Source organism: Dermacentor variabilis, chromosome 4 (assembly GCF_050947875.1).
Source record: "Dermacentor variabilis isolate Ectoservices chromosome 4, ASM5094787v1, whole genome shotgun sequence".
Lineage (NCBI taxonomy): Eukaryota > Metazoa > Arthropoda > Arachnida > Ixodida > Ixodidae > Dermacentor > Dermacentor variabilis.
Genome location: NC_134571.1, coordinates 31645117 through 31668229, shown reverse-complemented (window position 1 = coordinate 31668229; position 23113 = coordinate 31645117). Strand labels below are relative to the sequence as shown.

The following is a 23113-nucleotide window of genomic DNA, read 5'->3' as shown; positions in this document are numbered from 1 at the left end:
TTTATTTTTTGCAAAAGCAATTGTGTGAAGACCAGTGTGTTACTCAATAAATGCAAGTGTCCATGTTTTTCTATGCTAACTCCTTGTTTGTTCAGTGTTTGCTCATATTGTACCTTTTGATGACCATGTGCCCACTCCTGTAATAATCCATATCGGGATTGACAGTATTGGGAAATAAAAAATAAATAAATAAATTAAGATGTCTGTGCATCATTCTTTCCAGATGCAGAAGCACCTGAAGCAGAGCAGCCGCGTACCGGTGGTGCGCCGACGCGCTAGGTCTTGCATACGGCTGTTAAGCGTCTTGGTCGGCTCTTATATCGTTTGCTTGCTTTGGCCCAAGGTCTTCACGCCGAAGTATGTGAGTACTATATCACGCTCGCGCATTGCTTGCGTGCGTCTCGAGAAGGTCGGCGTTAACTGCAGAGCTAACCCGTTTCGTTCGAACCTGCATGTCACTTGTTTTAATGGTGCCTCTCGCCATAACAGCTGCAGCACACCACTTTCTGGCAAGACACTTATTGAAGAATTTTGTCTTCCTAAACATGTGATTCTTTTTCTTTCGGCCGGGTGCAGACACGAGTTTATTTAATTCACTTGGCATGTGATTACCGCAAGCGGTGTATGCTGAGTCTATGTTCAGTTCTTGTCGGTCGCAAGGTTCCCTTCTCTTCCACTTTTATTTGCATTTTTTTGTTAACAGTATGAATATTATCGCAAATTTCGCCTTCATGTGAAATTATTTTGTTAATGCAATTAGAAAAAAAAATGGCGAAGCATACTAGCCTTTACTTTAGTTGTTGAACCACTGTTTAGCCTGGTGAACTGCTGTTGCTTGGCTATATTTGGTTCGGCTAGACGAAGAAACAACTCATGCAGGCGAGCGCACGAGCTGAAACCCGACTATGTAGCTACGCGGCCGCAAGCGAGCGCACGAGTTGAGCCTCCGCTTTCGCAGCTGTTATGACGTCATATGGTAGCTACGCGGCAGCGCGCGGCGCAGCAAGGAAGAGCGTGGTTGTGCGGCTAGTATGCTTCGCATAAAACACCTCACTTTCCCTGTACTTCCCTGAGCCACATTGTTTGACGGTTTCATGCGGTTCACTCGAATAAATTGTGGGGATGAAATAAATGGTGGTCTTCCTCTTCCCGTCTCCTTTTTCTCTAGTTTCTGCGTGGGTACATGCCGCCGTTCTCGTAATCGCAGCATTACCGCGTCCTTTTTTTTAAGTGAAATGCATGTTTGTGCATAAATACCCGCATTTGTAAAATGCAGATGCTACACGCAGTAGCGCAGAGTATAAATGAAGCATTTATCATGGCGAACAGCATTATAATGACAATGAAAGGTCGCTCCCTGGCCGAGGCGTCGACCTAAACATTGTCGGTTTTCCAAGTGAGCCTAACGCTGCTCCGACTTTGCATATTATCTATGCGTATGCGCTTAACAGGTACGGGGCATGCTTCTTTTCCAGGCAAAGCTTCCCTTCGCCGTCGATTTTGGAAGCAATTCCTTTGTGATGCGAGGCAAGCCTGTGCAGATAATGTCCGGTGCCATGCACTACTTCCGGGTACTTCCGGAGCTGTGGGAAGAAAGACTGATCACCATGCAAGCCTCCGGCCTGAATACGGTCGAAACGTACGCAGTTGTGACGTTGTCGCCGCTGGACTAACGGAACCATTGCTTTTAGCAGTTCTTTCGTACTTCTTTCTTAGTCAGCATTTTCAGCAACGCGAACAGCTTTGCCAACGAGTAGTTCTCAATGTTGTATCGAAAGTAACGCAAAAGAGGCACAACTTTATTTGTTGTCGTTGGTGTTTAAAATTACGCATGTGGTGGAATTTTAACATATTGTAGGCGAATGATTTGTAATGTATTTGTTGTGCCGCGGGCGAAGATATAGAGTATAAGCAAGAGCGACTTTAACTAAATTTTTCGCGAGAAGTGGCAGTGTCCGTTCGACTACAGCAGTGATCGAGTTATCGCAACACTTACACGAGGAATGTCCAGGACAGCAGGCGTCCGAATCGTACCCCGCCGCAACGGTTTCTCTGAAGTAGTGAAAGCGAATTGCAAAGGTCATGTTTTTGTGTGCTCAAGGCGCTGGACGTGATTGCGGGAGTTAAAAGCGAGATCAAGGTATACACAGCATTGCGTTGAAGCTCCTCATGCAGTGCTTGTAGAATATGCAGGGACGGCATGTTAGCGCCACAAAGCACGTGAGGCAACAGCTGTTCTGTAGTAGAAACAGCGTCTTGGCAGCTACCAAGCGTCTCACAACGCTGGCATCATGAGGTGCGCCGCCACCGGTGTTGCAGGCGTTGCACCTCAATGGTGCACGAAATTAGACCAAAGAAAAAGCGCCACTGTTTGTAGCTTGACGTGTGCTGTCCATTCCGCTCAGACCACTTTATGTACCATCATATGCACATATAAACTCAGCAGCGTGCGCACAACGTTCATGCCAGCAGTCGTGGGCGGAACGCTGCGCTGGTTCCCCTCCAGAGTCCATTAAGCGGAGCATAAAGAGGGTGAGGACCCAGGAATAAGTGTGCGCGTCCGCTTGGTTTCGTCGTGTTTTCCATGTTTTTGCAACCAAATGCACTGGGCGTATGTCGCGCCTCTGGAAACCTAACCCTCCAAACGCGATCCGCGCATGCGCGTCGGTACCTTTAGGGGCTCTGTACTCCGTACCACACATCAGGTGCAACGCTGTGGAAGCTATGCAATTAGTACGCTCATAGAGAAAGAAAAAGATGGTACGCTCTCCAAATTTTATCACTCCGCGTGCGCCGTCCATGCTGCGCTGGCCGCCAGCAGCGTTCGCTCGCGCGAACATGCACGTGAGGCTGCCGCGACGGGATGCAGATAAAAAAACAACGAAAAGGAAACTGATATAAAACAGCGTGTTAGCAGCCGAATGAGCGCACGGTTTGTCTCCTCCTAGCGGCATATTATTATTTAATTCAGAACTGACCTTACATAAAGACCAATTTCACAAAAGTCGGTCAAAAAGCACCAAACTCTTTCTAAGTGGGAACGCAGCCACTGCAACAAGTATCTCTAGCCTCCACAGCGTTGCACGTGATGTATGAAACGGAGTATAGATACCGCGACACTACGACGACACCAACGGCGATAGCGGGAATGCGCCTGTAGCGTTCGTATAATTGCTATTGCAAAAAAAAAAGGCAGAGACACTTAAGACTGATTGCGTGTGGGAATGCGAAATCATTATACCGTTTGTAGACCTCGGAACGCCATGAACGCGCTCATGTTATACACTCGTGACGTGGCGCCGCCTCCTCCCCATTGGCTGTGCCGTCACGTGCCCAATGACGCATGCACGAGGCCGCACCTTTAGTCGGCCAGGTGGCTGCGACGTCACATGTGCAAGGACGCATGCACTAGGCATACCTTTAGTAAGCCAAATTCGAGGAGCCGCCTTGGCTTCGGGGAAGCGTGCTCGTCTCTCAAGCCGAAAGCTGGGTTCGATAGCCATCCAGACCGAAATTTACCAAATTTTCTATTCAAAACCATTAATTTACTTTGTTTACGGCAACCTCCCTGAGAAATCTGACGCCAATCCTAGCATTTTTTGACGTGTTTTTACTCTTTGCGCAGTCGGCCATTTTTGGTACCATGTTTTGGGCACGCCGGCGGCGACGGATTTTCGCGTAATGGGGCATTTAATGCTTTCGCATTGAAAAGCAGTTTCGTATGGCGACTCATTGACAGCGATAGCAAGGTTTAGTGTTGCACTTGAACTCGTAATCGTCGTACGGTGCTCGAACTATCCGCGGGTTCGACATGTTGGCGCGACGCAACCATGCAATGCAACATGCAAGAAGAACAGCGCCCAGGCAGCTGCAGGCGTCTCACAACGCTGGCATGGATGCCTCGATACCAGCGGGGTGGCACTATCGAGGCGCCTTGCGCTGGCGTGAAGAGGAGCGCTATCGGTGGCGTTGCAGGTGTCGCACCTCTATGGTGCGCGAGATGAGACCGAGTAACCGACGGTGTTAGATAACGTTTGCTTGACGTTTACTGTCTGCGACGCTGCTAGCGTAGTGCCGAACGAAGGTGCTTCCTATGTGCTTCAGCGGCATCGACCTCCAACGCCGAAATTCGACTGCACAGAGAACCGGTATCATTGCATACAGACAACAGCTCTCAGCAGGAGCGCTCATGTGTGCTTATGGTGTGCGTGCGCACAACGCTTATGCCAGCGGCGGAAGGTTGAGCGCTGCGCCCTTGCTCCGCCACCAAGGCGATAGAGCGTAGCCTGACAGCGTGTCCTTCAATTGGTCGTTTCTTTTTTTCGCCCAAACGCAAGCCACGTCTCTGGAAAACGTCTACTCCTCCGCGCGCGGGCCGCGCATGCGCCGTCTATGACACGACGGCACGGCGGCGGCTGCACCAACACCGGGAACGCGCTTGAACGTCCGTATAATTACTCAATGTTGTCGAACAAGGGAGGTCGAGGGAGTCGAACACCACCCCCTTTTGCTTTTCTTTCCATTTCTCTCTCTCTCCACCCTTTCTTACTTTGAGTACTAAACTTCTCTCGCCTTACTCTACACACCAGGCTATTCTGCTCCTCCCGCGTTGAGTGTGGGCTTGAGTGAGCTACGCACACACAACCTCTGCTAAGGAAAACAGTTGCTGCCCTGGCGAAGACACCCTTGTTAAATTGTTGGCTCGAGCGACATCCCTCCTTCGCGCACAGTTGCTCACTTCACGTTTCCATCTTCCTGTGATTGTCAGGATACTAATAGGTACCCCTGTGGCAGCGATCGTAGCATAACTTCTGTGACGAATGCGACAATAATGCCTTTTGTATATAGGAACGGTCACACACATTTACACGTTTCTTTTGAGCATCATGTGCCAGTTCACACAAGAAAGGTTTCGCTTACACTTGCATTACTCGCGGTACAACCTTCGCATGAGTTTGTTTCAAGATGTCAAAAGCGCCGCGCTGAAGTTTCTACTGGGTCTAGTAATTGACTCAAAAGCTCACGCTGAATTATTAAGCAGGGCAGACCATTGAGATAATTGTACAAACGGCTCGTTCTTTTTACTTTGCGTCAGTGCGTTACGCGCGGTAATGCTTTGCATTTTGAAGCCGACGCGCGCCATCAGTGTGCATGGAAGGCACTGTGCGGCGATTACGAAATAAGTTAGCATTGCTGGTGACACAACACAAAATATGTTGGTCCCAGCAGAGGTACGTTGACAAAAGTGTGAGCATGGTCGACTGGTTGGGTAAAATCTTCAGTTCCTTGCACGGTACTGAAAGCTCCGAAGCGGGCACATACGTGTGTGCGTGCTCTCTTGTGAAGATACGCAGCTGTCCTTGCCAGTATGCTTAATAACTTGGGCCGGTGATGAAGTCGGTACAACGTCACACAGTTCCAACGTAGCGTTAGCCGCTATGAAGAAAGAACTGGGGTGTAGTGTGGGCTAACGTGGCGCACCAAAACGCGAACTGTCACGAGGAAAGAAAATGAGAAAGTGGAGAGGGAGAAAGTGGATGAGAGGCTTAATAAAATTCTACTGTTTGATCTCTGCACGCTAAAACCAATGCTGACTGAGTGATGCTGCGCGATGTTATAAAGAACAGCATCATCGCGCGACTGAAATTTACAAACCAATTCTATAAACAGTGACACTTGCTTTTATCACGCAACCAGTCATTAAGAAACCTAGACTTGCTTTTATCACGCAATCAGTCATTAAGAAACCTAGAAAAAATAATAAACGCTATACCGCCTCAGTTTATTTTCCTTGGTCTTCAATTTTGGCATGTAGCTATTATTGTTGAATGCAATTCTTTTTATTGCTTTGCGGATTGTTTACTAACAGCTGAACGCACTGGTCCTCTCGAGCTTCAAGTATAACACGTAGGCGTGCTTGACCGAGTCTGCACATTGGTGCAACGGCGGTGCAAGTAGAGAATTCCATTCTCTACTTCAGTATTTCGAATCGCCGATTCGGGGTTGCTTACCGCTGTTCTCCCCAAATGCACAGCTACGTAGAGTGGAGCAGTCATGAACCCGAAGAAGGCAACTTCGACTTCGAAGGCCAGCAGGACCTGGTCCGTTTCTTACGGATAGCCCATAAGCTGGGCTTCATGGTCATCCTTCGACCAGGTCCGTACATCTGCGCCGAGCGAGATTTTGTGAGTCGAATTTCTCAATCTAACGTGCAATAGCCTCAGTAGTTTAGGAGGCCACCGGTGTCACTCCTACATCGCATTTTCGGCGCTCTTAGCAACCACAGCATCATAATCGTTTCAGCATTGTGAATCCTGGTTTCGCGTTTCTTCAACGCTCACCGCCTGGACTATAGAAAGTATAGCACGAAGTTCCCATCATTATGTGGAATAGTATTGCGCTACACGAGCTCTGCCACGCCGGATGGCACGTTTACTCATCCATAGCCATTCTAACAATCCGTCGTTGAATATGAAAGCTGCCATTAGCTTTTGCTCAACAAGGTAACATGCTCTCCCGCTATAGCACACATACGGGGAAATAAATAAGTAAATAAATAAATAAATAAATAAAAGCCGATTTCAGCGATTCCTACCGGCTCTGAACATCTTTACTGCGGTAACACTTTAACCCCTGAGGCTCTTACCCTCCCCCCCCATTCCACGGATTGTGAAAAAAATTCATGCAATCCTGTCAATGATCAAGCGTCTCGACGCGTATGAATTTTTCTGCAACTTGATGAAGGAAATAGCAGCGCTGGCGAATATTCGTAGGCGCATGAAGAATGTCTGAGAGATCCGCACCATGATAAATGACTGTGGAAAGATGACCAGCTTTGTTTAGGCATGGCAGACAGCATAGAAGGTAACCCTCGAACCGGTCGCCCTTTTGAAGTCCCCGCTCAATGCATGTGCCGAAAATCAGAATTCATTAGAACGAAAAAAAAAGAGAGATAAATAGACACAGTGCAACTTACAATTTTTCAACCTACGGTGTTGGGTCGTCAAACCTCTGTTTGACGACCATATGTTTTATAATATGTTTTATAATTGTTTCATGCACCGTGTTTTTTTAATCTTTATTTTTTATTGAACAGCTTGGCTAACCTTAACTGAGACACACGGAGTATGGGCGGGAGGTTGTCCAGGCTACTATAAAGATAAAGTGATAAGATAAAGATAAATATAAAGTGATAAGTAGTGGGCCCGTATTGAACGACGTTGCACGAACATTTGGTCGTGTGAGATGTCTTTGCTAGCTGAAGTAATTGGGCAAGTTGGTGCAGGTGCACGTTGGAAAACAGCGCTGCTGCGTACAGACAACGTTTTTGTTGTATGCTACCATATATATATATATATATATATATATATATATATATATATATATATATATATATATATATATATATATATATATCATATAGACAACTGCCCACAAGGCACAAATAATAAGGTTAATAATTAATTTTCGTCAATTAGTCTGCAAGAACACCATGTTCACTATACTAATAGATTTTTTTGTTAAAGAACATGTAGTGTCTAAAAAAAAACTAGAAACACCCTGCATATGTCCTGTCTACAATTACTCTGTGGCAGCGACACTGTGTGTCTTTTCTTCGTCCTTGTGAAGTTGAGCTGTTTTTCGCCATGCGTGTTCATGGTCTGTTCGAGCTGGGTGTCGAAAATGTTGACACCCGAAACGAAGGTCGAGTGAAATGTTAGCCACAACGAACGCTGATGAGAGCACTTTTTATTGACCGACCGTCGAATTGAGATTAAACGTGGCTCTACCATTGAGACTCCGAGTGTCGTCAAGAGAGCCGTCTAGAATCACAGAATTCTTCGGCTGTAAAATAAGCCTCAGCGGTAAAAGTCATATCAACAGCTTCTTTAGAATGAGAGCATTGCTCTTTGTTCTGCTCATTGATTATCTGCCAGCCAAAACTACAACAGGTGCCGATAAGGCCGTAAACTTAGTCAGTTCTGTGAAGTCATGTATAAAAAAATTCGATGACACCTAAGCACTTGTTATTAGTTGTGAATGCAAAACATTTATGTCCAACTGAACGCCGCTGAGCGGTCGTTCGAGTTTTGCTCTGCGAGTAATGTACCATAGTAGTATGGTGCTGTCCGAGCCAGCAAGCAGCAGTAGCAGCCTGCGGTGCCAACGCCGTATGGCACCAACGTCCTGCGCCACAAGAGGCCGCGGAAACAGCAGCGGCCACCAAGGCCGGCTAGCGCGCGCAACAGCTAAGCCTAGTGGGAGTGAGGGAGAGCGATACCGGCCGTGCGCCGGGTTCCGAGAGCGAGAGCGAGGGTGACGTTGCATCGCGGCGTTGCCCTCTCCCCTCAGGGAACACCTGGCGCGCTATCGCGGCCGCATGTTTCCCTTTCACCCGCTCTGCTCCTTCGAGATGCTCTCGTGACGTGGCGTCGCAGCCAATCGGACTTTAGGTGCCGTTTCGCTGCTACAGACTACAGATGCCGGCTTTTATCATTTTTGACGCTTTCGCGTAAAAAAGAAAGAAACATCTCCGAGAAAGGTTGCTAGAGATAAAGGTGTCCTGGATCAGCAAGCTCTAGCCCGTACATCTCGCGTTGCAGAAGTCACTGCACGAAAATACTTGTTCGAATCAACGCAACCACCCTGCCTGTTCTCTGGACATTTGGTCACATGACTACTTTTTATTTTTAAACTTAGAAGAGCAAATTTTAGGAGTGTGATTTCGTGATGATGATAACGACTTCCCTGAGTTAACTCACAGAAGCCATCGAATAGTGTTTTCGTAAGCGCAACAAAGTCTTTTTCTCGTCAGGTCTAAGAGAGCTTAGTAAGCGATATTTCAAGTGCGTTGACGTTCAAGGGAAGAAGGACGGAAGGAAAAAATAAGAATTTGTTCCTTATCACAAAGCTCTCGCTTCTACGTCGAGCGAGAATTTATTGAATGCCCCTCATGTCGTTGTGTGAAGGGAAAGAATATCTAGCGGAATTGAGGGCTCTGCTTGATGAAGGCGTTTCTTTTTTTGCAGGGTGGATTTCCATACTGGCTTCTAAGAAATGGATCTTCAATGCGGCTTAGAACTTCTGATAAAAGTGAGTTAGTGTGTGTGTGTGTGTGTTTGCGCGTACTAAAATGCCCTCAAGATTTTTTTTAAAAAAGTTCAATAGTACAATGCTCTTTCAATTCAGTTCACATATTACCAACTTGTATACCACGCATTCGAAAAAGAAACCTATAGTTTGCTCAAGACTGCCGTTTTATTTGCAAAGCAGAATATACATTTATGCGGACAAAGTTATCGTCTCTTTTTTGAGGTGAAAACCGGTTTTGTTTGCGTTGTTTATGTAAATTCATAGATAAAGGCGTAGCATCGTCTGGCTATTTCGTTTCTGCATCCTTGATTGCCACGTCATCTCGGGGCATTTAAAATCCATTTCGTGAGTGGCTTTTCGTCGTTGATAACGATACAGTGGCCTCCTAGAAATTTTCTCTTTTCTGAAATACAGTTGGTGACAATACTGTTCCGTAGCAATATAATTAAGCCACTTACATACATTGCTGCATGCATCTGGCTTCAAATTAGAAATGAATGTATCTTTTTCCGAATTCACGTTTGCGTTTGCACGACAGCCGTTTCATCTTGAGATGTAACGTGATCACAAAATCCCACCACGCCAGGAGCCCTGGCGTTACTGCTTCTGTAACATTCTTCTCTCAATTTCTGATGCTTCTTTTTTGAAAATGCTGCCGCTTTGGCTTATGTTGTGGGCTTGGAGAAATTAAGGTACGTGAACTGAGGGAAGTGGTCGTTAGCTTGTTAGCGAAGGTCAGAGCTAAGTCTTAAATGGCACGCTTGTCTAGCCCGCCTTCATTTAACTATTGGCATCTTCGACTGGTCGCCTCCATCCGCCAAAGCAGAGTCGGGAAGATCCGGTGTTCCCCGAACTCATAGGTAAAGGACAAGCGCGCAAGCCGGACGTGTGACACGCTCTCGGAGGAGGAAATGGCAGATGCGAAACCACGTGACTACAGCCAACGTCCGATGTTTCGCCTATTCAAAGCTCTCGACGCTTCCGGTAAAACAGGCGGACGCGCCGGTGGGACGAGCGTTCGTTAAGACGACAGCATACAACGGGCAAGGTTGCCTAGGTTGACGGTGGACCGTCACCGACAGGTGTGACTCTTTGTTGTTATGACGTTGCGGGAAACGGGGAAACGCTCTCAATCTTGACTGCCCCGGCGACAAGTCTCGGAGCGCCTCAGAGCGCTTCAAGATGGAGGAGAGCGATCCAGCCGAACGAACCAGACGAACGCAGGGCGCGGACCCTCTTTCATCTAGCCGAAGACAACGCCGCTCGCGAAAGCGGTCTATAATGCACCGAAACGGCCAGCCGAAGATGTCATATGTGACAACAAATGAGACGTGCATCCGAGATGAGCTTCACATTGTTAAGTTCACATTGAACAGTGTCTCATTAAGCATCGCTTGCTATCTGTCTAAAGCGTAGCATGAGCTGTCGTCAGCAGGTGCGATACGAATGCGAACGTGCAATCTTACCACGATAATGTTTAATAAGCAGGAGCATTTTTTTACATTTATGGCCACGTATAAGGGTGTCTGGCAGAGATATTACCAATGCCATGTAAGTTTTAGGTATGTTACTTTTGCGTATGCTACATTTAACGTATGGAGGTGTGTAGCCTTGAAAACTTTCACACTTTCGTGCAGGGGAAACTCTGTATCAGCAGATGCGACGCAAATTCCTGGGGTTTGAAGCGTGGACCAAAGTCTTAGCTGTGGTCGATTAGCTTCGATATCTGTGGCCGCCTTTCTTGTGACATTCGTTCATGATCTCCGGCTCACGCGATCACTTCTAGTTTCGCCATCATCGGCTGCTGACTTCGTCAATTTAAATAGCTGCCTTCAGTGACCACCCGTTCCGCTCAAGTACTTCGGCAACGTCCTCGTGGTTGCATGTCTCACTCGCGCGCCGTCTCATCTGTTCACTGAAATGCTTATGGCATATCTGGTTGTTCCCAGACATGCCAAGAATTAAACCAGCGGCCACCTGGCGGCAACTACAGACTGATACTTATCCGAACCCGCTAGCATATCATAGATTCTTCCCTGAGATCTATCACGACAGCACCTGCAAGGTTCGCGGTTTACAACCTGCTACGCTAAAACACATGCTCTCGGAATGTGAAGCAAAGAGCAAAGGCATTAATCCCGATGCTCTCTCGGCGAGGTTGGCCGATGCCCTGCATAGCTCCACGCTTGCTTACCAAATCTAGGCCGTCCAGCAGACCCGCGAAGCGGCGACTAGGCAAGGCCTGGGCGTCCCGACGTGGGAAACCTGAGCCAGCAGGACACTTAATCTGCAGGACACCCAATAAAGTTTTTACCAACCAAAATCTTAACCAACCATATGCACCTCTGTTACAACAACAACAACAACAACAACAACAACAACAACAACAACAACAACAACAACAACAACAACAACAACAACAACAACAACAACAACAACAACAACAACAACAACAACAACGTTTTAATGCTATATGTGTAACCACTGGATACTCAGTGTTGCTTCAGCTGCTTCATTTGCTTCTGTGTTAGGCGACTCATGACCACCGCCTTGTTCTTTGGTTACGTCTGCCCAAGATGTGGAGAATACTTTTGAGAACCATCTCTGCGGAGCTAAATTAGTGCGCACATTGATGCCGTGTTCCCATTTAAACGACACAAGTTCCGCAGCAACTCTGTAGTTTCATGATTCGCGTGTTGAGGTCTGCTTTATATGTCGGATTGCCCGCAGGCTATCTCTTCTATGTGGATCGCTTTCTGACGAAGGTGTTCGAAAAAGTGCGACCACTTCTTATCGGCAACGGAGGACCGGTCATTATGGTGCAGGTAAGCGCAACATGCTTTTGGTAGGCATGAACCAGCTACCACTTTTTGTTAACGGAAAGCTTTAACTTGGGGCCGATTCTGATTTTCCTGTTGAAGTAGATGTGAAACGCAGAAATCAAACCATATGACTAGGAGACTTAAACGAAACCCGTGCGGTTTCCTTGGCAACTTCGTGGTCGTTTCTGAGAGACGATCTTTCATAAACCTTCATAAACGATCTTTCAGACGACCTTTCATAAAATGTCCTCTACTTTGCTCATTTTTTGCAGAACTGACTTGCCCATTCAGTGATACTACGGTTTGAGTTTTCAATCAGTTCATCCTCATCCTGTTATCTGGCAGCCTGCAATTTAGCTCCGGTGGTATAGCGACCGCCCCTGTAAAGCTTTAGTCCGGGGTTCAATTCGCTGACCGGGATGAATTTTTCTTCAAATACGATACCTTTTTTCGTCATTCGCAGCTTTGTACTGCTTTCTGATAGACGACATATTTTTTTCCTCCGTTAAGATAGCTATGAAGAGTATCTGTTGGTAATAAGGTGCATAAGATGAAAAAGAGGACTTTACGAAATGCTTTTGTTCTCTAGCTGATAATATTACAGAAACAGGTGAGGGTAGTGAGACGCTACAAGTGCAGATAATAAGTACATACCAATGTGCTCGACCTTGGACAAGTTCCGTGACGTCAATTGACATACAGCGATTGAGTCCGCATTCTGGCCGAAACATATTCCAGCTTTGTCCGAACAGCTGTTTGATAATGAATGTCTTTGTGCTCGTGCGCACTTGAAAGCTGTTGCCTAAAACTGTGTGTAGGAGAGATAGTGGGACTTGCTTATAGTATAAAGGCCAAGTGAAATGAAGTAATGAATCGTAGCAGATTCGAGCTGTGTTAGAATGAGGCTATGAATTGATTAGCATGCAGGATGATTTTGTTTTTCGCAGGCGTCAGTGAAATATGTACTTACGTACATCCTTCCTCGCTGGTGGTCTTGTTTGGCGCATGCGACAGAGCACCGCAATGGAAGTTCTAATGCAGTAGGCAACGTCAATGCCACTTTTTTATGATTTCTTAACTATACGCCACACTATGAGGAAATCTTACAATTTACTATGATCTGGATAAAAGTTGCTGAAGTTGAATTTGCCTAAAGCTATGGCGTTGTATAAGCTTCTCTCGCCATATATTCACGGAATTTGTGAAATGAATTGTCTTTCTTTTTAATTGACCTCAGATTGAAGTCAGCATGATTGCGCTTTTTTTCTTTTTTTTTGCGAAGCTTTCTTGTAGGTGTTGTTGTGAAACTAGCCCGACACAAAAATATACTTCCCACCTGCCGGTGTGGCGTAGCGGCTTTGTCGTAGCGATGCTGAGCCCGAGGGCGCGGGATCGAATCCTGGCAATGGCAGCCACATTTTGTTGGAGGTGAAATGCAAAAACGCCCGTGTATCGTGCATCGGGTACACATTAAAGAACCGTAGGTGGTTCAAATTAATCCGGAGTCCCCCACTGCGACGTCCCTGATAATGAAATCTTGGCGCTAAAACCGCAGAAATTATTTAAAATTCGAAATTATTTAAAATTCGAAATTACTTAAAATTCGAAATTACGGGATTCGATGCGGTGCCGGTTACAGCGAAGAAAACTTGTTTGCATGTGCTTCAAAATATGTATTCTGGTAGCAAAAATGTCATGCTTGCAGAAACGCCCGTGTACCACGCATTGTGTGCACGTTAAAGGACACTATAGTTGCCCACTGCTAATCCGGAGTACACAACTACGGCGTGCTTCATAATCAGATCGCGGTTTCGGCACGTGAAATCTCAGAATTCAGTTATTTTAGGTATACTCCCCCAACTCTATGACACATTATGCTTAACGTAGCTAAGCACTAATTCACAAAATTCTGTCCTTGGCTCCTGATTGTTTTCTTTTCAATGACACTCTATTTGAGATCATCGCTCGTGATTGCAGACACAAACTTCTTTCCATCTCTGCCGTCACGCCTCCAATAAGAGCAATTTTTGCTGTTTTAACAGCAGCCATGGTGACTCCCTTGCACCTGAAAGTTACTGCGGTGTGAACGATACAGAAAGAAGAATGGTCACCACCAACAGAAGCATATGTTAATTACCATGTTGCTCTCTGTTCGGGAAAACGCTAAAATAGTGTTGCAGTGTTTTACGAATAATTCGGAGGATCATTTGAACATGTAACCTGTTACTCGTTTGTAATAGTAAACGTCTGTATATTCGTTTTCATAAGCAGTCTTCTTCACAGCTGTTTCCTTCCTCCTCAATGATACTGCTATAATTATTGGCCAACGCTCAACTTCCGTTCCTCTTCTTGATTAAATCTGACCGCGTGATTTCGCCCCGTACTTCATTGTTCAGGTGGAGAATGAATACGGCTTCCACAAAGCGTGCGACACTTCGTACATGACGCACCTGCGGGACCTGGCATGGGCGCAGCTGGGGCGGGACGTGGTTCTTTTCACCGTTGACAGCATCAATGACAACATGATCAAGTGCGGCAGCGTCGGGGGCGTGCTCACCACCGTCAACTTCGGCACCAGTGAGAAATTCGATGTTTTCTGTTAGATACAATGCGCGGTTTGCTTTAATGATTCGCATTTATGGGCTACCCTTAGATCCGAAGCGGGCGTATTAGTAAGTGGATCTTGGTTTAGACCAGTGCTTTTCTTTATAGCCGAGAATTGCAGTCTTAGAACAACTACAGACGCACACAAGCAAGTTCCCAACACGAGATGTCGTCCTGTATACATTCAATTGTGTGCATATACGTGTGCGCTTGTGTACACTTGTGTTCATCGCTGATTGGCTTGAGCTGAACGAAAGAGAATGAAACTGGCTGTGGGCGACCGTTTCCTTCTCGCTTTTACACCCAGCCCAGCCTATCAGCACTTCAGCTGCAGCTGAAGTGGACATGTCCACTGCATGGACACTTACGTAATACCTCCCTTGGTCTCGGTATTCGACGGTGTGTCGTATAGTGTTCTGCTGGCGAAGCACATAAGACACTTCAGCGCTCGCCAATACTTGAAGGTTTTATAAATAAGGTGCCCAGAATGTGACTCCAATCACATTACCGGGGTAACATTGTTAGACTGCACGCACAGAAGTGGCAAGAAACGACTCCGCGATGCGTTATATTTGACTCGACTCATGCTTGAGCTGAAGCTATTTCTTTCGAGGACGTATAAGCTTGCCAGAGGAACACATTGCCGACGGCTCTACTCACCGCAAGCCCGGCGGTCATATAAATGGCTTTTGTAGTGTTGCCGTCGAAAGAATCCTTTGAAATCTGAACCATTGTTACTCACTGTTATTGACATTTGCACTCATTTCGGTGCAAACTGGCATGCTATTTTTATGCAGAGTAGAAGTAAACAGGCCGCTGGAAAGTAATGTTCCAAGACTTACAACTTTGTATGAAACCCAGTATGCTGGTCCTCGACTTATTTCATATCGCTGCTATACGAATGAAGGCTGCAGCGTGTGAATGAAAATTACGCCATCAAAGACGTACCGTAGTGCGTACCCACAGTGCTTGTAATCGTTCTTTTTTTCTTCTGTTTTGCTGCAAGCACAGAAGGGTTTACAAAAATAAATAAAATGTTTACGGATGTGGTTTTCGGGTAAGTGAAGCGTTTCTGTCAGAGCAGCAGTCAAAATGGCATCCCGCGGGCTCGTCTGCCTAACGGTCAATGCAGGCACGGATCCGAGGCATGCGTTTGCTCGCAAGTCGCGCCAGCAGATGTCGGGCCCTCTCATGAACTCAGAGCTGTACGTCGGCTGGGTGGACCACTGGGGAAAACCACACCACCTGGTGAATGCGACCCGCCTCGCCCAGAGGATCCGCACGTTGCTCGCAATGAAGGCGTCCTTTAACCTGTGAGCGCGCTCGGCTGTGTGCCTTTGCGTGCTGCGCGTGCATGCGAGGGAGAGGCGCGTTTTGTGTGTGTGTGTGTTTGTTTCCTCTCGTGTTAAGTGCCTTCCTTCGAAGTGCACTCCTTTCATGAAAGCTTTCACCGACTGATTGGATTTGTGGATGACACAGACGGGGGGGGGGGGGGGAGGCGCTGCTTAGCAGTCTAAGAGTAACATAATGAGTACCAAAGGACAGGAGGCGCTGTCGAACAAGTGTTCAAAGCGATGAAGTAACGAGATTGGCACGTACAGAATTGGTGCCGGAGCGGAAATTAGCAGGTTGTGATAAAGTCTTGTGTCTTGCAGAGGTTCTAATCAGGCAGGTCGAGGCAACTTGTCGACATGATATTCTTTCGTCCGAAAATTACACAATTTATGAAAAATGTTAAGTGAGAGCACTCGCACACACAGTGTGTGCGAGCTCATGACCCTAACAACCCGTGTCAGCATATACATTATTATTCAACATACGCAAATTTTGCGGGATGCAAAGCACCGCACGAGCTTGCACAGTGTCTCTTTGTACTTGTGTGCGTGCGTCCGTTGTAAGAGTTTTCGGACGTTCTCGCCGCTGCCACCAGTTGAAAGAGTTGTAGGTCGTAGAGAGGAACTTGGGAGGAACCAGGCGTGCAGGGTTTATTTACAGTATTTACATTTTAAACAAGAGATACATTCGACAGTCTAGCGTGGCTCCCAAATGAAGCACGCAAGACGAACATACAGCACACTGACGAGCACGAGCACACTCTAGCAGCCGACAACAGCCGCTTATAAACACTCCATTGGTCCCTAGCTCCCTAGGTGAGAGAACCGTTCAACCAGTCATCGTAGTTGACCCGCCAGTTGTCCATTATCTTGAGTCTTGAAAGGCGCGTCGGTTCCCCGAGCTGACCCCCGCAGCGCGGCTGCTGGTTGCCCATTGTCTTGCGCCTCTAAATTCCAGAGCTGCCTTTCTGCTGTAGTCGCCACGAGTGTCAGCAGACTGTGACGAATCCTGGGGCACCATATCGCAAAGCACCCTTTTGTTAGGGAAGCTCTTCTTGCTGCCGAGAGAGACCATGAAGACCAGCCAAATCAACCAACAATACGTTGGGCGCCAAACGTGGCCCGCCCTGCTGCCGTCACCGATTCTCCGAACGAGGCGAATGGTCGGTTAGCGCTGTCGTCCTCGCTGGTTCTCCGAAGGGCGTCAGCACCGCGAGTCGATCGAAGCACGCGCAGCGGGCTGAAATAGCTTTGCAGAGAAGTACCCCTGCAGGCCGATCGTAACACCGTGCATACGCGCTGAGATTATTGCATATAACATCCACCAACTAGCCTATCTACAAGTTGTGATCCCCAAGCGTACTAATATCACCATATTGAGAGCAAGTATATTACCGCTTATACAGGTTTAACTGCTTGCTCGCTGACTCCTTGCTGCATGTATGCGGTCAATTCTTTCAGCAGCGAGAGAAACGTGGTAACTGAGCGTGGGGCGTTGAGTGCACTTCACATTTTATTCGTTGTGCTTCTATTTGAGCTCTAGATTTGTTTATGTATCTAGTAATTCCAGCGGGTTTCCAACGGACGTGCTTCCAACGGCAGTTTCCTTCGAAAAAAAAAATTCTTCAACATTTGGATCTTTTTCACCTAATCACCGCCCTCATTATGTCCTTTGATTTGGAGAGTGGATGAGTGAATGAATATGTCGCAATCTTTTCATTAACAAGTAATGCGGTGGTGTTGAAGCATTACGCTCTCGCATAGCGCGCGTCGTGGCTGCAATACGTTTGTTCGGCATCTGCTGTATCACTCGTACTCGAGGAATCGATAAAAGACAATGAACTGCACTGAACAATACTGATGGGTTCCTCTAGAATTAAACATGTTCATTTATTATTATTATTATTATTATTATTATTATTATTATTATTATTATTATTATTATTATTATTATTATTATTATTATTATTATTATTATTATTATGCTCGGAGGGCGGGCGGCCATGGCGACTGCCACAGCGTACAAGGACATTTGTCCATCGTCGGACAGCAGGAACAGCCTCTTGTTAGACTACCACGATTGGTCATATTAATCCGGGCACCTCCATTTTACGGTGCCTCTCATTGTGCGCCTGTTCAAGTTTCTCAGAGGCTTACTGCCTCGCGAGTGAGTTAGGATGAACGGTGGCGCAAGCCTGGAGGGGTGTTGTGCCAACTTACAAAAAAAATTATGAACGAGATCGCTGTTGGCGGTGGCGGGGACAAATTTCGCCTAAAGTAATAATGTCTAGAAAATGACCGGGAGGCTCTAGAGAAAATACTGGATGCGGTAAGGTTAAGTAGAAAAAATAACCAAGTAAGAAAATGTCGCACTTTCGCCCGAAAGGCGAAGTATTGATTGCGATAGCAAAGTATTAGACAACTACCCGAAATAAAAGTCCTACTCTTATCGACCGTATAAATTTATTTATTTATAAATTACAGCGCCTTACAGACTCCGCGGTGGGATCATTGAGTAAGGTTGGGGGGGGCGGTGCAGTACAGTATTTAAAGTGGGAGCACAATACACCAACTTATAAACTTAATAAAATATAATTATACATTGAATATCCAATTGCAGCAAACATTCACATAAATTTATTTATTTTACATTATTTAATAATACCTACATTCGTCATAAAGCCTTCTTGCACAGGAGGCTGTTCAACAAAAAAATGCGCAAAACAAAGGAGCATCGAAATTAGAAAAAGAAAAGAAACGCAGGAGCAACGCACGAGGAGACAACCAGAAGAACGCCAAGAGGAGGCAGAAAGATATAGGTACAATGCATAGTGCAATTACCACAGTATACAAACACTCAATCTACAGAGTTCCAACTCACCTAGAGGTTATGTGCAAGTGCTGCCAGAGCGCAGCCGTAAGCATATCACAAGGCATGGAGACAACAGTATCAGGCAGGGCGTTCCACTCTGTAATCGTATATGTAAAAAATGACGCTTGAAATATAGCTGTGCGGCAAGAATGTTCTCTGATTTTCTTGCTGTTGTCCGTTATTCTAGGTGCTCCTGCCCTTCTTATAAAAAATTGCTAGTATGGTTTCACTCGTGCAGAGGTAAACATAAACAGATCCCACTCGATGACCGTGGACACTCGCTGTCACAACGCTGACGTGATGAAGAGCGGCAGCAGCGGCGAGCGAAAGCTTCGTGCTGTCTTTATTCCGAGACATCATACTGCGCGATCGTCAATACTAGGAGCGGGAGAACACAGTCCACACGAAGCCACCAGCCATCTCAGTTCAGCTAGTCTTCCAACTCGTCGCAAGTTACCTCCAACGTACGGTGCGCGGAGTCGAGTCATGGGTAGCAACTATCCGGCTAAAAGAGGAGTCGCGCTCTCACCCCCCCCCCCCTACCCCGCCTTGAGCGCACAACACAGGGCGAGCAGGCGGACGCCGCACATCAAGCCAACATCCTTCTCGGCTCACCCTCGCACCCTTTTTTCCTCGCACCTACAGCAAACGGCGCGATGCGCGATATGATCTTATCACGCCTGGACTTTATACGCAACCTCACGGTGACGGCGACGTCGAAAATTCCTCTAGAGTGTCCCCATAATTGATAGCGCAGTAAAATAGCAACCTGCATTGAAATGAGAAACATGTTATATAAGCACGATGTCTTAAGCAATCATAAATATCTACTTTGTGCGTGTGTCAGTGTATAGAAGTGTATTTCCCTCGTATTCATATGTACGCCCATTGCCATTACAGGTACATGTTTCACGGTGGAACAAATTTTGGATTCAAAGCAGGTGGTAAGATTGCTTTTACCCTAGTCTTTCTTTTGTAGTTCAGCTGTACTTAGCCTAGCGTTTGTTTGAGTTAGTTGGCCAGACATACTGGTATAAGTATTAAGGTGCTAAAAAACGGAACTGAAAAACACACATAATTGGTGCTTGTCTTGTTTATGTGCGTCTCTTCGTTTCCGTTTTTACTCGCCTTAATACTTGTACCGTTACGTAGTTCTTCGGTTAATTGTAGGGATGTACGAATATCCAAATTTTCGAATGCGAATTGAATCGTAGTTGCTATACAATTTCTATTTGATTCGCGAATTCACTAACAAAGTAGTGGAATATTCGATTCGTTTGAATACTCCACACGCACACGCACGCACGCACGCACGTCCCTTTTTTTTTTGAAACTCACTATTAAAAACGCTTGACATTGGGGGAGTAGCTGCGTGTGTCATGCCCACATTGTATTCGTCAATAGTGCCATTTTAATGGGCGTGCAGGATAACAGTTGTATTAAGAGTTATCTAACAGTGTATTAACAGGATAACAGATGTAAAGCGCAATTTGCGAAGAACATACGGCGTTGGCTAGATTATTGCAGAGGTTTTACAACTTCAAAGGCTCTCGTTTCAGTTCGTCGTGACCGCATGTCTCGAAATGACCAAAAAAGTTCATTCAAAGTTGCTATCTTCATAACACAATCACGACACCAAACTAAATATGATAGATATAAGCCTGCTAGTGAGCCAGTGCTTATATTGGAGACTTCACAGAGCGTTTTCGACGATCGAAAACCGAACTCACTTATAAGATCAACATGAGTGTGCTCTGGCGCACTATACGTATTTTTTCGCATCAAGTCGGATCAGCTTACAGTGATTGGTTGCACATGGTGTTGTGCATCACTGCTTGTTCTAAAATAGTTAATTTATGGGCTAGTTGGTCTTGAAACTGAGTTTATGCAGCGCGAGTACACAGGACATGAAGGAACACAAGACACGAGTGAACACAATTTTCAAGTTAGTCATCACGGGTATTTCGAATATTAGAGCCCAGGAACGCCGGGTAGTGTTGCGGCCAGTTAAGCTCCACTGCACTGTCCCAAATTCCTGGTTATGGTGTGGGTAAATTTGCTTGATTACACAATGCTCATTAACTCCGTCTCACCGGATGTGCGCAGCCAACACCGAGAAAGGTTTCCAGCCACAGCTGACCAGCTACGACTACGATGCGCCTATCAACGAGGCCGGTGACGCCACCGAAAAGTTTAAGGTTATTCGTGACGTCATTGCTGAGGTAAGGCCAACGTTCCATTGCCGCGTCACAACACTCATTCTAGCTCATTTTAGTGGTACAAACACATGGTGCTCTGCAAGAACATTGTGACCTAATGCGTGCACACCCAAATTCTTATTGGCATGGGGACACTGGTCGCGTCTTGTTCGCTGCCTCGGAGATTTCATAATGAGCACTATAGGGCCATGGCCAGCGCAAAAATGGCTGCTTCGATCTATAGTTGGTGCATACCGACCCAGCCGACACCCCAGAGTGTAATTACAACATCACGAGCAGAGCAAACACGACACAAGGCTGCATCGTGTTGCCGTCGCATTCTGCTCCCTCGCCGCTGCACCACTTCCATGGGCTTTCAGACAGTATTACTGGTTATTTGCTGCATGGCAGTCTGCGCCACCAGGCTGTAATTTGGCGCTGCCTGATTCCCGCCTGTGGCTGCTGTCTGTGTTACAGTTTTTCCCTCACCGAGTGATGAGAGATATCCCTCCGCCGAAGAAGAAGATGGCTCTCGGAAAGCTCGTCTTGAAACGCGTAAGTGAAACGCTTCTTTCTTCAACTCTCATTCTCTGGTGTAGAGTATACAGTCCCACGAGCGAAGACGTGCGTGCTCTTGCAGATTTTCGGTCTGAAGGAGTTGCGACGGATGACGTCGAATGCCTCCGTGACGTCGCGCTACCCATTGACCTTCGAGCAAGTTGGCCACGTAAGAAACTATTCAGGCAGAGGCACAGCTTCGGCACAATGATTGGGATCGTTCTGTAACTACTTTTTCACAGTTTAAGTGTAATACGTAGTCTGGTAAATTGTGGTGGCGGCGAGTGGAGCTAGATCATCGAATTACTGCACTCAAGGTCCTAGGTCTGATTTCGTTCAAGCCACTGGATCGTTCAAGAACGGGGCCTTGAATCAGACATAAAGTGAAAGAAAATACCGAGATAAACCGCATTAACACTGTAAATTCAGCAAGCTGGTACGCGTTCATCTTTCAATTAGTGGAGCGCTCACAAAGACGTGTCCCAGTCTTTGTGAGCGCTGCACTAACTGAAAGATGAACTGCCGAGAGCAGTTCAGGTATAGTAGCACAGGTGCAGCCACATTAGGGAGGCCTAACTAACGAGGAACAGGTACCCCCTCGCCAGAAAGGAAGTGCGTGGCCTCCCTAGCGCAGTAATTGGCCGCAACCTCCTGAGTGTCGCAAGTGAATCTTGGTCCCGATTATTTGGGGCCTGTGGAGCATCTGATCTGGGACCCGTCCAGAGAACGATGGAACGATAAATGAATAAAGGTGGGTGAACAGCAGCTTTTTCGCCTACGAATCGAATACGAATCGAATACGAATATTAAGTATCGAATATCATATCGAATATCGCATCGAATGTCGCATCGAACATTGAATAGCGCAAAAAAGACAGCGAACTAGCGACAAATTCAAGCAACCTTCTTAAACACAAAATAAGTGACTGCTAAAAAAGAAAAGAGAGGGAGAGAGAGAGAGAAACTGCGCAAACTGTCGCTCAACAACTTTAGAGCCTGGGTTCCAAAAAAAAAAAAAAAGGAGTGGCTGCTGTATGACTAGATTTCCAAAAGCTAAACAAATGCTTGCAGAAAGGCAAAAAAGTTCTGACAACAACAACAACAACAACAACAACAACAACAACAATAAAAGCTGCTGAATCATTTGTGTGTCGTGGACGCATGAAAAAGGACTCATTGCAAAGGAAGCGTAGCAGATTGTAACGCAAAAGACAAAACCGCTACAGACTAGACTGCCAAAACACTGAATGACAGACAAGCAAAAGTAACAGGTTGCCAAATAGACATCCGTCTTGAAACCGAAAACAAAGCTTGCATTACCCAATTTGCTTCTGCATTGCTTCCAAAAGTTTTGTCGTTGTCGAACTTCTGACGAATTGCTATGCTTTGTTTAGCAGACGAGGAACATTCGGTTAATGCGAAATATTTGGTTAGCTTGTAATATTCGAAAATACTGAATAGTTAGTTTTCGAATATGAATTCGGATAGTTAGTGTGTAGTATTTCATTCGTATTCGCAACTTCGAATATTCGCCTACCCTTATAAGTTATAGGTGTCATGTTAAGTGACGGAAACACGACAGATATGCATTTAGAGCAAACTGCTGTAGCTGACATTCTAGTCGAGATTAAG

General features: G+C 46.2%; 1 protein-coding gene across 1 annotated transcript in view; it reads left to right on the top strand.

The window, feature by feature from the left end:
* The first annotated feature begins 284 nt into the window (after window positions 1-284).
* LOC142577723 (beta-galactosidase-like) overlaps window positions 285-23113 on the top strand; it is a 28763-nt gene continuing 5934 nt past the window's right edge. Inside the window, exons 1-11 of the mRNA XM_075687177.1 lie at window positions 285-361; window positions 1476-1639; window positions 6035-6185; window positions 9030-9093; window positions 11824-11918; window positions 14312-14492; window positions 15652-15832; window positions 19626-19669; window positions 20832-20947; window positions 21401-21478; window positions 21564-21650. Coding sequence (XP_075543292.1) covers window positions 1521-1639; window positions 6035-6185; window positions 9030-9093; window positions 11824-11918; window positions 14312-14492; window positions 15652-15832; window positions 19626-19669; window positions 20832-20947; window positions 21401-21478; window positions 21564-21650 — 1116 coding nt within the window. The 5' untranslated portion in view covers window positions 285-361; window positions 1476-1520. The remainder of the gene's footprint in view (window positions 362-1475; window positions 1640-6034; window positions 6186-9029; window positions 9094-11823; window positions 11919-14311; window positions 14493-15651; window positions 15833-19625; window positions 19670-20831; window positions 20948-21400; window positions 21479-21563; window positions 21651-23113) is intronic.